Below are 17,173 nucleotides of genomic sequence, written 5' to 3' on the forward strand. Positions count from 1 at the left end.
AAAAACCCATATAATGAAATTATACTGTCACTAGCCTAACTTGGTGTTAATTTCATCAGAAGTCACCTGCTTCATGAGTATTTACAAATAAAACTGGAAATGCCATGGTTGATGAAATTAATACTTGCCAGCTGCTTTTGTTTGCTGTATCTAACCCTAGTATAGGTCAGATTCAGATTTTTTTTTCCTTTTCTTTTTTTTTTTTTTTGGTGATACTGGGAGCAGATCAGAGCCTGTGCTTGCTAGGGAGGTGTTCTACTTCTTGAGCCACTCTGACAGTCCTAGAAGTCATTCTTAACACCTTTAATCAGGCATATGACTCACTTAGAATAAAATGAACATGAGTCATGTCAGAGAGAGGGAAAAATGATTAAAATATGTAGAAATTCACTGTAACTTACACAATATTGAAGTAATAATTTTTTAAAAAGTGTAATGTGAATTTTCAATAAGCTTTGTGATTTATAAATTTTCCTCTCAATTGTTCCCATTAAGGATGAATTGCAAAAACTGCTGGGGTTGCTAAGAGAGCAAGATCCCCTCTCAGAGGAGCAGATGCAAGGGCTATGCATTGAATTGAATGATTTCATTGTTGCGCTAGCCTCAGTTCAACCCTCTGCCAAAAGAGAAGGCTTTGTCACTGTCCCTAATGTGACATGGGCAGATATTGGTGCCCTGGAAGATATTAGAGAAGAGCTCACCATGGCAATACTGGTAAGTGTATCAGCTGCAAAATGTCATTGGCAAATGTCGTGGTTTAAGGACCAGAGGTAAAGCTGTGTGCATGTTTACCAAGGTGTATATCTAAATTGACTTGACTATGTTATGTTTGTGTTTCTCCCCTCCCCTCCACTCCTTCATTCCTTTCCCTTGCCTCCTTTCCTCTCTGTACTTTTCCAATGAGTTTTTATTAATGATTAAATCATGATTCAGGGGCCCAGAGTAGGGATCACCCAGTAGCCAGATCCTCCTTTGCCACCATGTGAGGAGGACAGAGGACAAAGGAGAGGTGAGAGTGAAGCCAGTTCAGAATTTCTTAGGAAACTTGCTTTCTGCCTGGTGGAATATGGGGCAGAGAGGAACTTGTATATGAGAGTACCATTCTTTCCCCCAACTACTCCCAGTGGGATTGTGGTTTGAACTTAGTGCTTTGTGCTTGCAAAGCAGATGCTCTACCACTTGAATGGTGCCTCCAGTCCATTTTGCTCTGGTTATTTTGGAGATGGCGGTGGGGTTGGGGGGGTCTCCCAAAGTATTTGCCCAGGCTGGCCTCCTGATCTCAGCCTTCTGAGTAGCTAGGATTATAGATGTGAACCACTGGTGCCCAGCTGCTGTACCACTCTTCAACTTTTTCTTTTTTTTTTTTTTAATGGTACTGGGGTTTGAGCTCAGGGCTTTGTGCTTGCTAGGCAGGCACTTTGTTGCTTGAACAGCTCTGCCAGCCTAGTACCACTCTTACCACAGAGATCATCCCCTTTTTCAGTCATTGACTTATCAGAGCAGTGGATTTGGTTCTGGTTGGGGAAGCTGTTGCTAAAAGGGGCAGTCTTGATGTCCTCTGCCATGTGCTGACTCCTAAAATGTCTCTGAAATGGTACATGGCTCAGTGTCTTCTCTTAAGTGCTGCATCCTCAACAATGCATTTTCTTTCTTTTGAGATGTGTTTTATTATTGTTTTGATGTGCTTGATTTCTGCAGCAGTGAGTAAAAGAAAAAAAACAAAAAACTGCAGGTTTTATCCAAGACCAAATTGTTTGAGAACTACTTTCTTAACTTAATTATGCTCTTAGGGTCAAGACAATTTTAACACCCATGGATTAATTTTCATTTGTCTACTTTACTGATTAATTTCTTGGCTCACTAATTGAAATATGATACATTTAGAGATATATACTACTGAAGGAGGAAGTATATTGGGATCGTATAGAACAGGTTTGTCTGTTTTTGTTTTTTTTTCTGGTGATTTCTGGAGTTGAGCTTTGTGCCTCTATCACTTGAGCTATCTCCTGCCCCCTGCCCTTTTTACAGTTATTTTTGGGATAGGTCTCACATTTATACCCAAGTGGTCTGGGCCACAATCCTCCTATTAGTAGGATGATAGGTGAGTGCCACCACTTCCAGCTTGAGCTATACCCTCAGTACTTTTTTGCTTTAGTTGTTTTTTAGGTAGGGTCTTGTGCTTTTTATGCCCAGAGCTAGCCTCAGATACCAATCATACTACTTATGTCTCTAGTGTATTTGGGATTATAGAAGAGTATCACCATGTCCAGCTTTTTTGTTGACATGGGAATCTAACTTTTTGCCTGGGCTGGTCTTGAATCACCATCCTCTGGATCTCTGCCTCTCATAGTAACTGAGATTATAGGCATGTACTACCATGCCCAACTGCCTAAATGTTTTGTAATCTAGAAGTTTAGATGTTTTTTTAAAACTTGGTTTTAAAATATTGAAAAATGTATCTTTATGTCTAAAATGTTCTTAGAACTTAATATCTAAGTTTGAATTCCTCAAGAGCTTTTCTATTTATCACCATGTATCTCCTGTCTGAAACAGAGGTAAGTCAAGTATTACTCATTGTCAGACATCATGGTCAGTGTTGAAAATATGAGGAATCAGATACTTTGAGATAAATTTGCTCATGCAGTGTAAATAGACTCCTGTAATGGGTCACTCTTGGTATTACTCTTTCTAGGCACCAGTACGTAACCCAGAGCAGTTCAGAGCTGTTGGATTGGTGACACCAGCTGGAGTTCTCCTGGCTGGTCCTCCTGGCTGTGGGAAGACTCTGCTGGCAAAGGTATGATACAGGTCTTCCTCTTAGGTAGGGTACTGTGAATGTAACTTTAAATGTTAAAGTGATACAAACTCAACTGTGTGTGCTTCAGGTCTTCCTTTCAGGTAGGAATAAATCTTTTACAGAGGAATAAATCTTTCTATTAGAGATTCATTGTAGCAAAACTGACAACTTTTTTCAAGAAAATTTTGTACTCTTTTAAATTACAAATGGTACTCCATTGAACAATGTTTAAATCATAACCTCATCAATTTTAACAGCAATTATATTTCTGTGTATGATGTTCTGGCTTTTCAATAAGTATTATTATATGGTTGCAGTTTGTATCTAATCTTGTTTCCTGCTTTGGTGTAGTTACTATAACTTAAATATTTCTATATTCTTTACAATTATTTTAAAAATTAGGTTTTTTTTTTTCACTATAGAAAAAAATAAGCACAAGGGAAAAGCATTGTTTATAGTCCTCCTGCTGCTACCTACTCCTAATTCTGTTTCATTTTGTTGTCAGTCCTTCCAGATAGTTTTCTATGCATGCATGTCCAGATAATTCATACAGGATAATTGTGCAAGTCAGACATTTGTTGCTATAACCAAATACCCCAGAAAAACAAATTAAAGGAGGGAAGGATGTGTTTTGGCAGACACCTGTGATGAGGCAGAGCATCATGGCAGAAGGATGTGAGGGAGAAAGCTGCTCATGTCATGGCAGGCAGGAAAGAATAGGAGTGAGAGAGGAGGGGTCATTAATTTATGAATCTATTATCAACAGATTAATCCATTGATTAGGTCAGAGTCTAATCAGTCACTTCTAATCTAATCACTTCTAATCCAATCACTTCTTGAAAGTCCATCAACTGACAACCAGGCCTTTAACACATGAGCCTTTTGGGGGGTACTTCACATCCAAACTGTAACAATAATTACACACATTTTTAGAAATACAGGGTTTTTAACTTGCTTTACTCAGCATTTCCTGAACACTTTCTCACGTCAGTATGTATAGGGACACATCAGTGTTTTTAATGCCTGGGTAATATTCTAACAGAGAGATGTTTTCTTACTGGAATTTGAATTAAAGATCATGTGCTTATTAGGCAAGTATTCTACCACTTGAATCACACCCCCAGCCCAAGATGTTTTATGGTTTATTGTAAGGATCCCATATGAAAAGCAGCACTACTTCACACTGCTCCTGGCTTTGAAAAAAACATAAAACACTATGTTATGTAATGTTGTGCTTATATTTTTTGTAATTTCACTGAAAATTGTAGTAGAATGTGTTCTAAAGAAATTTATTGGTAAACAAAAGGCCTGATATTTTTTTTCTTCACTACAGGGGTTTGAACTCAGGACTTCTTGCTTTTGAAGTAGGCACTCTACCACTTGAACCATGACCCATTTTGCTTTTGTTATGTTATGAGACCATAATAGGGTCTCATGTTTATGCCCAGGCTAACCTGGACCACAGTCCTCCCACTTATGTTTCCTGCATAGCTGGGATGACAGGCACATGCCCACCATGCCCAGCTTTTATTGGTTGAGATGGGGTCTTGAGATCTTTTCCCTGGGCTGCCCTACAACCACCAGCCTCCCTATCTCTGCCTTCTAAGTAGCTAGGATTGCAGGCGTGCACCACAATTCCTGGCCTATTTTTGCCTTTTTAACTTTATTAATCATGTTTTTAAATATTATTTATTTTGTTTCATTTTTGTATGAGCAAATTTTTCAGTCTTTGTGGTTTTCTTTTAAGATCACAAATAAGAAAATTAGCATTTTAAATAAATGCCACAGCACTTTAAATAATTTTTGATTCCTCAGTAAATATCAAATGTTATAGTCCCCTGTGCAAAAGTTGCTTATATTATTACAGTTCCTTGCCTGATACAAGGAGGCATTGCTGTCAGGCAGTGGGGACAGAGGAAGGAATGGATAACAGCACAGTATTAGCTGTACACAGCAGTTTTAGAAAAGTGTAGCCAGAAAGGATGTCCTGCATGTCAATATGTAAGTTTAGCACACAGATGTGATTTTCATGTGTGCCTTGTAATGTTTTGTTTTTGTTTTTGTTTTTAGTTATGTGTTTCTTTGGTTGGTTTTGTTCACAGCAAAAAGAAGATAGCTTGGATAATTTGAGATCCACAGATTAAAAACATCATAGATACACATTTTTCCTCTTCTCCTCCCCTCCCCTTCCACCAAGTTTTTAGCATTTAGTACCTCTCTAGTGAATCTGACCTTTTGGAGCTGTGACCTTTACCTAGGATTCCAGGGTTGGACTTCACAGCTTCACTGGATCCGTGAGCCCTGCATATATTGTGTGTAATGTATTGTTTCTAGGGAAGAATGTTCGCAGTTTATATCAGATTCTCCTAGGAGTGTGACTATATGCCCAAGAATCCAGAAATAATAGAAAATGTCTAAACTTTATAGTAAATTCATAGAGGCACCTATCGGTTGGTATCGGGTAACTGATACCAACCAAGATTTTAGCTAATCTTGGTTGTTTTGTTTAATCAGAATAAAATAATATAGTTTTACTAAGGAACAGTAGCTATTAAATGTATAAATAGCATAAAATAAGCATATAAATAGCATAAACTGATTACTTGAACCAGCACACTGGAAATTAATGACTGATCAGAGGATAACTGAGAAGAGGCTAGTTATCTCTAAGGACATAGTATGGAAGAAAAGTGGTCCTGACACTGAGGGCAAGATTCATGATGAGGGACCTGCCTCATAAACACAAAGCCCCAAGTTCAAATTCCAGTAACACCAAAAAAAAGTATTTTATTATGACATTCACCAATCATATGGGAAAAAGCATTAAACTTTGTTCACTATTTCATTTAGAGGACAAGATTTTACCTACTTCATAAACTAATTGGGGTTTCAATGGGTTAAATCCTATATGTTGAAAACCTAATGTGGTTGCGTTATTAGATGACTTTCTTGTACTAAAGTGTTGAGCAAAAGAGGGAAAGTTATGAAATTTGGCAGCAAAAAAGAGAAGCGTTGAGAGATGTGGATAATCCATACATTGAGCAATTTTTGCCCAACACAACATTTATGCATGTCATTAGTTCATAAGCATTTATTGAACTACCTATTATTTGCCAGAAATTGTTTGAGGTATTAGGGATAAACTAATGAGCAACACACCTTTTCTAATCAAACTACTGTCTGTTTGGGAGAGAACAGCATAGACAAGTAAAACAATATAATTGCAGAATCAGTTAAGTCAGAAGGGAAATACAGTGTTGTGATAGAGTGATTGAGAAGTGGCTACTTTAGATAATGGTGTTCAAGGAATGGTACAGAGACTTGGAGGGCCAGCTAGTGACATGAAGAAAGAAGGGAAAATAGAGAAAAATGCACTTCCAGAAGTCCCGAAATGGAATAGGGCTTGGTGAGTTTGAGAACCAAAGAAGGAACAAGTAAGTGGTTGGAGTAAAGAGAAGTTATTTCCCAACTGGATACCATGATGTGTATCTCAAGATGTACTTGAACAACTTGACGATGAATGGGACATGTAGTAAAATGATAAAAGTTCTCTGGCCACTGTCTAGAGAATTTACTGGAGAAAAGCAAGAATGAAAGGAAAGCAGTTATGGGTATCTCTGCCTATCCAGACAAGAGAAGATGAGGTCTCCATGGGCATGATGGTATACTGGAGAATGGTTTCAGACTCATGTGCAATTTAGCATTGGAGCTAATAGGATGAACAAGTTGATGGGGTAACATGAATAAGACAGGGGATGCAGGGAGATACCAAGATTTTTACTGAGATGAGGTGGAAAAGGTTGGAGGCTGAGTTTGCTGGGAGTCTCATTTCTAAAATGATAGGTTTGAATACCTATGTGATCCATGGAGATGCTGAGGAATGTTGAATGTAGTTCTGGATCTCAGGTATCAGGTTCTAGAAATAGAAAAGAACTCTGTTTTCTGGTCATTTTGAAGTTCTGAGTGATTTTATTCAGGTTCAATGATATCAGAAAGCTGTAGGCTAACATTTACTTCCTTTGATTTTCCTTTTATTGATTTTTTTCCCATTTCTGTCTTATCCTTCTAATAAGAAGCAACTCTAGAAAGAAGAAAATAGAGTTAAAATCACATTGTTATTACTTTATATTTGCCTTATTTGTGTCTTTTTGTTTCTTCCTAGGCTGTGGCAAATGAGTCTGGACTAAATTTTATATCTGTCAAGGGCCCTGAATTACTAAATATGGTAAGTTTTGTGGCATTATCCATTATTTTAATTAGGAAAAGCAATAGTCATTTCAAATTACAGATTAAATGATCAGAATTTGGGACATTTGTATTTTGGTAAAAATAACTGCTGTTGGAGTTAGAGATTGAGTTTTGCTTTACCACTTGGGGTGTATAAATGCTTTCTTGATTAAGTCTACTTAATTTCTGAACCCAAGTTCTCATACCTGCAAAATGGAAATAATATTTTACAATCATTAACATCTTACTGTGTTTACTCTACCATGTACTTGTCAAGCCCTTTACAGATATTCTCCAATAACCCTGAGGCATCCTCAGTATAGAGAGGCTATATAGCTTGCCAAAGTTTGGCAGCTAGGAAGTAGTAGAATAGAGCTCAGATTTGAATCCAGGTTGCCTGGTCCTAATCTGCTTCTCTGTTTTATTGTTGTGTGGTTCTTGAATTAATTATTAAAAAAAAGTGCTTTAGGGGAAAGAAATCACTCAAGTGGTTAAAGTGCCTTTCTGCATTGAAAATTTATATTTTAGATTTAAGATACTGAATTTCTTATTTCCCATTCATCCCTATGTAAAGAATGTCATTCAATGTTTCTAATATATTCAAACACATTTTCTTTTTCTTTCTTTTTTTAGCCATACCAGGAGTTGAGCTCAGGGCCTCATGCTTGCTAGGCAAGTGCCCTGTCACTTGAACCATACCCTTAAAGTCCTTTTGCGTCTGTATTTTTTGAGCTAAGTCTCATGATTTTGCCTGTGCCAGTGCTGCCTTTGCCTTTTGATTAGCTGGGATTACTGGCATGAGCCACTATGCTTGACTTGGTTTTGAGACAGTCTTGCTGTCTTTTGCAAGTAGGATCCAACTGATCCTATTTCCTCCACCTCCCCTCATAGCTGGTATTATAGGTGTGAACCACCATGCCATGCTCCAAACAAAGAAGAAATTAATGCTATTTGTTTTAGGCTTATCCTGTTGTTTGTTTTTGGTGTCAAGTATTGAACTCAGTGTATGCTAAGCACACACTCTGCCATTGCTCTATATTCTTAGTGCGTGTTGTTGTTCCTCACTCCACTCTATCACCCCTCCCCACACCTTTTAATTTTCAGTGCTGGGGATGGAACTTGGGACTTCAGCATCACGGGTACTAGGCAAGCACAATATCACTGAGTTTATTCCCCTACAATAAGGGGTTTATACTTAAGTGTTTACTGTGCTCATTTCTTGTACTTCATTTTGACTTTCTAGCAGAGGAGGTTTTAGAAATGATCCCTTGGGAAGGGATTGGTGGGAGTTGAGGTTGGAAAAGGTTATAGCCAGTGAAGGGCCTTTATATCAAGCTACAGTTTGAATGTTTTTTTTTTTTTTCAGAATATGCTAATAGAGACTTTAAAGCAAGATTGTAACATCTTGTTGAATACCTGTAATATTTTTAGAAATTATTATGAAGTTTATTATGAAATATTTCAAGTTTATAAAGAGTACTATGAAACCTCATGTGTCTTCATCACCAAGCTTTATATTATTACTTTATATGTTTTGAAAGTATGATGTTTATGAGACTATTAAGGATTTAAAAAAAATTTTTTTTGCAGTGCTGAGGATTGAATAAGCACATACTCTACCACTGAGCTACATCTGTAGCCCTAAGGAAATACTGATTTCTTTTTTTTTTTTTTTTTTTTTTTGGTAATGGAGTTTGAACTCAGGACCTTATACTTGGTAGGCAAGTGCTCTACTTCTTGAGCCACTCTCCCAGTCCTGAGGTACTGAAAATATGATACCTATGATTTCCTTCAAAAAATTCAAGGGAAAAAAAGTGGACATGAGTATAGATGAAGCAGGGTTGGTCATGAATTAAGTTGATGATTAAGGGAGCTGGGTAATAGGTACATTTAGGATTCATTGTACTAATAAATTTACTTTAGTGATGTATGTGGAATTCTTCTCAAACATTAAAGCCAAAAGAACCTGCTTTATGTTAATGGTATATATTCTTTTACAGTCTGGCTTGCTTATTTTTGTTCAATATTATAATGCTTAATCTTTGTTGCTACATTTACCTCTAGTGTATTAATTTTCTGTTTTATATTCCACTGAATTGAGTATAACCATACTTTCAAAAAAATTTAGGGGCTAGGGATATGGCTCAAGTGATAGAACATCTGCCTAGCAAGTATAAAGCCCTAAGTTCAAACCTCAGTAGTGAAAAAAAAGGCCAGGCACAGTGGCTCACACCTGTAATCCTAACTACTTTGGTGGCTGAGATTGGGAGGATCTTGGTTTGGGGGGCCAATGTAGGCAAATAGTTTGAGAGATCCCCCCCATCTCTAAAAAATAACTAGAGCAAAATGAACTGATGGAGTGGTGCAAGAGGTGGAGTACCTGTTTTGCAAGCCCAAAGCCCTGCCTGAACTCAAAACTCCAGTCCCACCAAAATAAAAAGAGGTAAAAGAAAGAATTTTTAAAATTCAGGTTTTTTTCTTGATGTGTATTTAGGTTAAACATTTTATATATATATCTTCTGGCAAGTTTATGAGATCTCCCCCAACCCCCCACCCCGAGTACATATATATATATATATATATATATATATATATATATATATATATATATATAAAACAGTAGAATGACTACACCTTAGAGTATGTGCACTTTCAAAAAATATTAGGTATTATAAACTTTTTTCATAAAATGTTTGTATCAGATTATTTTGCATCCTGCTAGCACTGGTGGTATCAGATTTTTTTACTTTTTTTTTTTTGGCCAGGCTAATGAGTAAGAAAATTTATCTGATTTATTTTTTAGAGGTAAGTATAGGAAGAGGCCTATGGAAGAGTCCAGAGTGACAGAGGTTGATTAGGTGATCTAATGCTTAAGATAGACATCTTGGGGTTAGAAAATGAGTTTGTTCAAGGACATTTTAGAATTAGAGAGCTGTTTGGAAATGTCCTACAGACAACAGGAAATGTGAATCTGGAGCTCTGAAGAGAGTTGGGAGTTAGTATCAGCTAAGTGGTACATAAAACCTTGGGAGTGGATAGGTCTGCTAGATGAAGTAAGAATATAAGGTCAAGTACATTAAACACCACTGACAGAATGCTAGAAAACGTCAGTAATTAAGGGGTAAGGAAGCAGGAGTTGGTAGAGGAGACTGAAAGTGATGAGTTCACAACTAGAGGATCTTCGAAGCCTGAAAACAAAGGGAAGATAATCTAGTCGATTTTGTCAGTGTTACCAAACAGTATAAAAGAAGCTGAAAAGCGGATTCTAGATTTGGCAAAAAACAGTCTGGTGACTTTAAGGAGAATATTCTTAATTATAGTCTTTGCAAAAGCCAGATTATGTGGTTGAAAACTGAATAGAAAGATTTAACTATGTTTAATAAGTATAGGATCCTTACTTGAAATATTTTCTTAAAAGTCAAGATGGGAGTCTCCTTTACTTGCATATTTTTTGTCAGTGTTGTGGTGGCTAAGAGTTTACTTTCTTGGTCATTTTGGTTTGTTATGTACAATGTTGCATTTCCAGTGTATTGATTGTTTTCTTCCATTCCTATCTGAAATGTCATCTAGTATTTTTTAAAAATCCCCAGCTTGTGATCTGGGGATGTAGCTCAGTGGTACAGTGCTAGCCTAGATTTGCAAGGCCCTGGGCTCAATCCCCAGCACTGTGAGGAAAAAAAAAAAACATCATTATTTCAAATACATTTTTTGCCAAATGAGAGTTTTAAGGAAAATCAGTCTACTATATTTGAACATTGTGCAGGATGTTACAAGAGAGAAAACTTTCAGACATGACTTCTGCTTTCTGGGGACTTTAAAAATACACAATATAATTATACTTTTATAACATAATATAGTAAGAGAAGAGCTCATATGTTATAGTGATACCAAATATAATACAAACAAAGAACAGAAAAATGGATAGAAAACTTAAGAAAACTTAATAGGGATCTTTTAGAATACAAAAAAAAAAAAAGTTAATAGTAGAATGCCTGCCTAGCAAGCATAAACCTTGAGTTCAAAGTCCTGTACCGCCAAAAAAAAAGAGAAATATTTGCAGGTAGATTGGGAAAACCGTTCAAGTGAGGGAAGGAACAAGAATGAGCAAAAGTTTGCAGAAAAGTGTGGGACAGATCTGAGGGAAAGTTGTAATCGAATGAGAAATTAAAAGATTATGATCACTGTCATATGTGGCATACGCTTTTCCTTGATTATGTATTATGACTTTATAGTCATTATGTGGTATCTTATAGAGTCTGTTTTAGAAATTTCATTAAGGAAAAAAAAAACATTTTCTTAGGTAGTTTGAAATTTTACAAGAACAATTCTTTTTTTTTTTGTGGTGCTGGATCAAGCCAGATCTTTCTGCATACTAGGCAAGTGCTATACCACTACGCTACATCGCCAGCCCAGTAATAACAATTTTTATGTCTACCTAAAAAGTGAAACCATATCCTTACATACAAGTTGTCATATTACTTAGTCCTAATGTTATTCCTGCTTATGAGTTGCTGTATTTCTTGACTGATCTTATTTTAGATTTCAGCATACAGTAAGCCTTTATGAAACCTGTGAGAGCCTGGCTCTTCTGTTGCTGTACAACACTTTTTGCTTATTTTGGCAAAATGATATATGTAGAAGTAAGAGTAAAACAGTAATTTGAATTATGTTCATTTAAGATTCTTGAACTAATCAAGGTTTCTGCTGGGTATTTTACTGCATAAGGCATAGAAGATCAGTTCTAAGCCACAGTATAATTGTCTGGAGACAAATATTCAAGTATTTATTTTAGGAAGAAATTTATATTAAGCTTAAATAATAGCTGATTTTGTAAAGTTGAATCATATGCAGTTGGTTGGGTTTTTTGTTGTTGTTGTTTTTATTTGTTTGTTTTTGAGATAGTGCCTCATTCTGTAGCCCAGCCTGGTCTCAAACTCATAGTTCTCCTGTCTTAGCTTTCTGACTGCTGGGATTATAGATGTACGCCATCATGTCTACTGAAATTGACTATTTTTCTAGGTCGAAAATGATTTATTATCAGCAATCGTGTGTGGTTTTCTCTAATGTTTTTGGTACTCTGACATCTACATGTCTTTTAAAACTAGCTTTGCCATTTGGCCCCAACCTCGAGGTTGAACTGTCTTGTGTCTTACTTCCTTTTGGATGTGTTTAGTATGTAGGTGAGAGTGAGCGTGCTGTGCGACAGGTTTTTCAGCGAGCGAAGAACTCAGCACCCTGTGTGATTTTCTTTGATGAAGTGGATGCTTTATGTCCTCGGAGATCAGACCGAGAGGTAAGTGTCATAGATTGGCAGTTTACAGCTTTCCTTTTTACATACCATGAATGTTTTTTAAGTTACAAAGTTATAAGTCAGGTACTTCTTATAAAGTCATTTCTTGGGAACATTGTGGTTCTTTTATTTTTTTTGCTGGTACTGGGGATTGAAGTCAGGACCTTGGGCTTGCTAAAGGCAAATGTACCACCATTTGAGCCATGCCTACAGCCCTTTTTACTTCACAATCTCAGGCTTTTTCCCTGACTGGCCTCTGGACCATGATTCTCCAACCTCTGCTTCCTGAGTAGCAGGGATTACAGAGGTGCACTACCACTCCCAGCTTGTGTTTCGAGATAGGGTCTGGCCAGCCAAGGCTGGCCTCCAACCGTGATTTTCCTGTCTCTGACTTCTGAGTAGGTGGGATTGCAGGAATATTTCACCACATCTCTCCCACTGTGATTCTTAGAATGAAAACCCTGGGAATTAGATCAGAGCTTAGAGATAACACTTGTATTCTGTATCCATTTTCTTTCCCTATACTGTATATTATTTTGGTTGTGCAATATATAGGTAATCGTGATTCACACAAGTGAGTAGTTGAGATTGGAAATCATAGTAATTTTGAATATTTTGCCTGACTGTAGTCTTACAATCCTCTTTAGTTAAATTGTTTCTTGAAAAAACAAATTGGTTTTTGAATAAGACAAAGTATAATTTAATACAACATGCATTCAAAATTGAGCTAGGTTATTAGTTGAAAGACCAAGTCCCATTACTATCTGGAGAAGATACTGATCTGTACCTACATCAGCCACACTGAATCACAGTTCTTAGAGACTTCAGTACAGAGAATGACAGCAGTTGTGAGGAGTACCACTAGATAAAAGTTTGAAGCCTAATGTAAAGAATGTATAACTTTGCCAGGAGCCAGTGGTTCACATCTGTAATCTTAGCTACTAAGGAGGCGAAATCAGGAGGATCATGGTTTGAGGCCAGCCAGGGCAAATAGTTCATGAGACCCTATCTCGAAAAAACCCATCACAAAAAAAAAAGGCTGGTAGAGTGGCTCAAGGTGTAGGCCCTGAGTTCAAATCCCTGTACCACACACACACACACAAAAAATGCATGTATATCCTGGGCTGGCAGAGTGGCTCAAGCAAAGAAAAAAAAAGATTATAACCTTTTGGAAACAGATAGCAATGAGTATTTAACAAGTACATTTATTATAAGATCACTAAAGAAGGGGCTATATTTCTGAAAGTACATTTTTTTCATGACTATAAAAAATTCATATAAAACACCAGTGTAGAGGAATTGGAAGTCTTCTGCCTCTCTGGTACTCTTCTTGGAGTTGCTGCTGCTAGCATTTTAGTGTTGCGTATGTATCATTCTAGGACTTTTTTCCTTAAACACATATGTAGTTCAGACTTCTGTCGTTTGTACAAATGTGATTATTCTCTCTTGATAATTTTCCCATGTAATAACCTTGTTTATTAATGACTTTTTAAAGCATAATGTAGACTGTGGAATATGTTCTTCATGTATGCTGTATGCTCTGGATGCAGATGATTTGCCTTTTAATTCCCTTATTTTGGACATTTACATTGCCTTCAGTTGTTTCTCTTACAGACAGAACCATCCTGGACATTTGTCTCACATCTTTATTGCAGATATGCGAATATGCAGGATAGAACCTGGGAAGTGGGAAGCCTGTGTCCTTGGTGCTCCTGTACATATTGCACTGAAAGATCTGGAACACTTGATAAACTTGGGAAATACAGATTTAGATATCGAATCTAGATTCGAACCTAGAATCTAGGTTTGTAGTGGCTATTAGATCCTTGAATAATTCAGAAGTATAAGACTTTGAGGTCAGCCACGCCAGAGACTTAAGTTTCATCTCTCCCCTTCTAGCGATGAGACTACAGACAAATAGCTTCTGTAAGCCTCATTGTCTCATCTAGACTGCAAATAATAACACGATTGATGGGGGAATTCCACTAACGACAATGTGTTTTACACAGCACTTGAATATAGTGACTGTTAGTTTCCAGTCGTGTGGCCAGTGTATGGGGTGTGAGCAATTTCACAAAAGCTGGAATGAAAGCACAGAGGCAATGGTTTGTTCACTTTCCAAGGGAGGAATGTGGCCAGGTGCCAGAGACAGTATCAGCCAAGTGGGGGTGGACTTAGTGTGAATTTAAGGGTGTTTGTAAGTAGAGGGTCATAGGAACATTGGGTGGGGGAATGGAATCGGTGGTCATTGGTTCCTTTGACAGATGGTGGGGTATGTATCCTCGATTAGAATGGTGTGTATTATGGCCTGGCGACAATCTGTTCCTCCCATGGTCACTGTTTATATTTACCTGCTACCTAAACATTTTCTATGCCTCAAGGACTTGAGACCTTGGAAGAAGCCTCCATTTTACATTTCCTTTGCATACCTTTATTGCTCATGGCTAACTGCTACTTATCAGTAGTGGTTGTCTTTCTTTTCTTTTCTTTCTCTCCTTCCTGCCTCCTCCCTCTCCCCTTCCTCCCTCTTTCTTTTCCTTCTTTCTTTCCTTCCTTCCTTCCTTCCTTTCTTCCTTCCTTCCTTCCTCCCTCCCTCCCTCCCTACCTCCTTCCTCCTCCTTATCTCAACCTCCAGGGCTCAAGTGATCCTGGGACTATAGGCTCATGGTCATTGTTGCTTGCTTTGAAAAAAAGCCTTCATTCAAGTTAGCAAATGTATTATTTTGTACAGAAAAAAAAGAGCTATTAATTTTTTTTCCTTCCATTGAGGGCTGATGGAATTAGATTTATTTCTTAGACAGGAGCAAGTGTCCGGGTGGTGAATCAGCTGCTTACAGAGATGGATGGTCTGGAAGCACGTCAGCAGGTTTTTATTATGGCAGCCACTAATAGGCCAGGTAAGAAAAAACATCACACAAATGAGTCTGAAAACTTGCAGCATTTGTAAACAATATAATTTATATAACATTCTAGTAAAGGAAGATTAAATGTGGGCAATCCTTTTTTGGCTCATAAGCTGAAATGAAGCCTAAGTTTTTATGTAAACTACAGTAAAAAGCATAGTATTGTTGCCTAAATCCCATGAGATTGTTTTTCTTTTTTTGGTGCTTAGAAAGTTGTCTTGTTAGCAGAGAATGCTTGAAACATGTTCTTTTCTTTGTGTTTTGCTTTGCTATGTAGCCCAGACTGGGCTTGAACTCTTGATCCTCTTACAGATGTGTGCTACCATGGGTACTGAGGTTTGAACTTGGTGTCAAGCTTGCTAGGCAGCTGCTCTACTGCTTGAGCCACTCTGCCAGCCCTTTGTTTTTGTTTTGGGTATTTTCAAGATAGGGTCTCACAAACTATTTGCCCAGGCTTGCCTTGAACTGTGATCCTCCTGATCTCTGCTTCTTGAGTAGCTAGGAATATAGGTGTGAGCCACCGGCACCCAGCTCAACATACATTTTTGACTTCAAAAGTACTCTCAAAAATTGTGTTCTCTGGTTTTTCTCAAGCTTATAGGAAACAAGAACCATACCCTTCACTGTATCTGAAAGTTGAAGATTTTTGAGATTATATGCTAGAGCTTTGCTCTTCTGCCTGCCCTTAACTATGATTTAGAATTGTTTTCAAGCTTAAACATTATGAGGCAAACTTAGAAAAAGGCTTTAGACTTGAGAAGTATTCAAGGTGGCTTTTATTTTGGATCCAAAATTGTTTAGTCCTTTTATTTTGGATCCGATATTGTTTAGTCCTTTGCCCTCCATATAAGCGTTCTTTCATAGCTGTTCTGCTGGGATGTTTGTGTTAACTTTGTGCTAGCAATGAAAAGTTCTTCAGTAGCTTAACTGAATTGATCAGTTGTCAAACTGGTACAAATGTTCATTTTCTTTTTTTTGGCATTACTGGTACTTGAACTCAGGGCCTACATCTTGAACCACTCCACCGGCTCCATTTTTTTGTGTGTGTGCTATGGCTTTTTCGAGATAGGGTCTCATGAACGATTTGCCCTGGTTGCCTCAAATTGCAACCTTCTGATCTCTGCCTCCTGAGTAGCTGGATTACAGGTATGAGCCCCTGGCACCTGGCTAAATGTTCATTTCTTATAAGTTGCTGTAGAAACCAAAACCATGATGAATTATCTAGCATTTCATTTTATAATGAAAAAATGGGAAGTCATAGTTTATAGTTTTGTTATCATTTAATGTTTCTAGACCGACATGACTATTAATTTCTGTACAATGCCAACTCAACACGGTAAACTGGGATACTTTTTTCCAAAGTTGACAGCACAGCTAGTTTCCAGAAATTCAAATTATGTGTATGTGTGTGTGTGTGTGTGTGTATGTATTTATATTTATATAAAAAGACTGATAATAGCATGTTACGCATTGATAGCAGCAACAACTTTTCCAGGTTCTGTAGTCATCTCAACAGAATTGTAGAGACATCCAGCACACTCCATTAAGAAAAAAATGAAAAACAAAACCCCAGAAAACAGCAAAGTTCTGTTACTGTTGTGGTTCCTGGCACCATTATTTATTTTTTTTAATTAACTTCTCAATCATCATCTGGAAAGAAAATATTCTAGAGTAACATCATTAACAAAAGCTTTGATAAAGCACAGTCACTACTCTGTATCATAAAGCCGGTACAACACACTTGACATTCACTGAGGTTTGATACATACTGTCCTACATCTGTAATACTAGAGGATAAAATTAAAAAGGCATTATTCTACCCAGACACCAGTGACTCACGCCTGTAATCCCAGCTACTCAGGAGGCAAAGATCAGGAGGATCATGGTTCAAAGCCAGCCCAGGCAAATAGTTTGTGAGACCCTATCTTGAAAAACCCTTCACAAAAGTAGGGCTGG

General features: G+C 37.4%; 1 protein-coding gene across 7 annotated transcripts in view; it reads left to right on the forward strand.

The window, feature by feature from the left end:
* Nvl (nuclear VCP like) overlaps positions 1 to 17,173 on the forward strand; it is a 76,427-nt gene that overhangs the window by 36,082 nt on the left and 23,172 nt on the right. For all 7 annotated transcript variants that reach the window (XR_002213009.2, XM_074048882.1, XM_020174135.2 and 4 more), the window contains 5 exons: positions 496 to 714; positions 2,693 to 2,797; positions 6,960 to 7,022; positions 12,198 to 12,317; positions 15,112 to 15,211. Coding sequence is in view for 6 of the 7 variants with exons in the window: in XM_074048882.1 (XP_073904983.1) it covers positions 496 to 714; positions 2,693 to 2,797; positions 6,960 to 7,022; positions 12,198 to 12,317; positions 15,112 to 15,211 (607 nt within the window). In the remaining variant the exon portion in view is untranslated. The remainder of the gene's footprint in view (positions 1 to 495; positions 715 to 2,692; positions 2,798 to 6,959; positions 7,023 to 12,197; positions 12,318 to 15,111; positions 15,212 to 17,173) is intronic.

The sequence above is a fragment of the Castor canadensis genome, chromosome 11, assembly GCF_047511655.1.
Source record: "Castor canadensis chromosome 11, mCasCan1.hap1v2, whole genome shotgun sequence".
In the NCBI taxonomy this organism is placed as follows: Eukaryota; Metazoa; Chordata; class Mammalia; order Rodentia; family Castoridae; genus Castor; species Castor canadensis.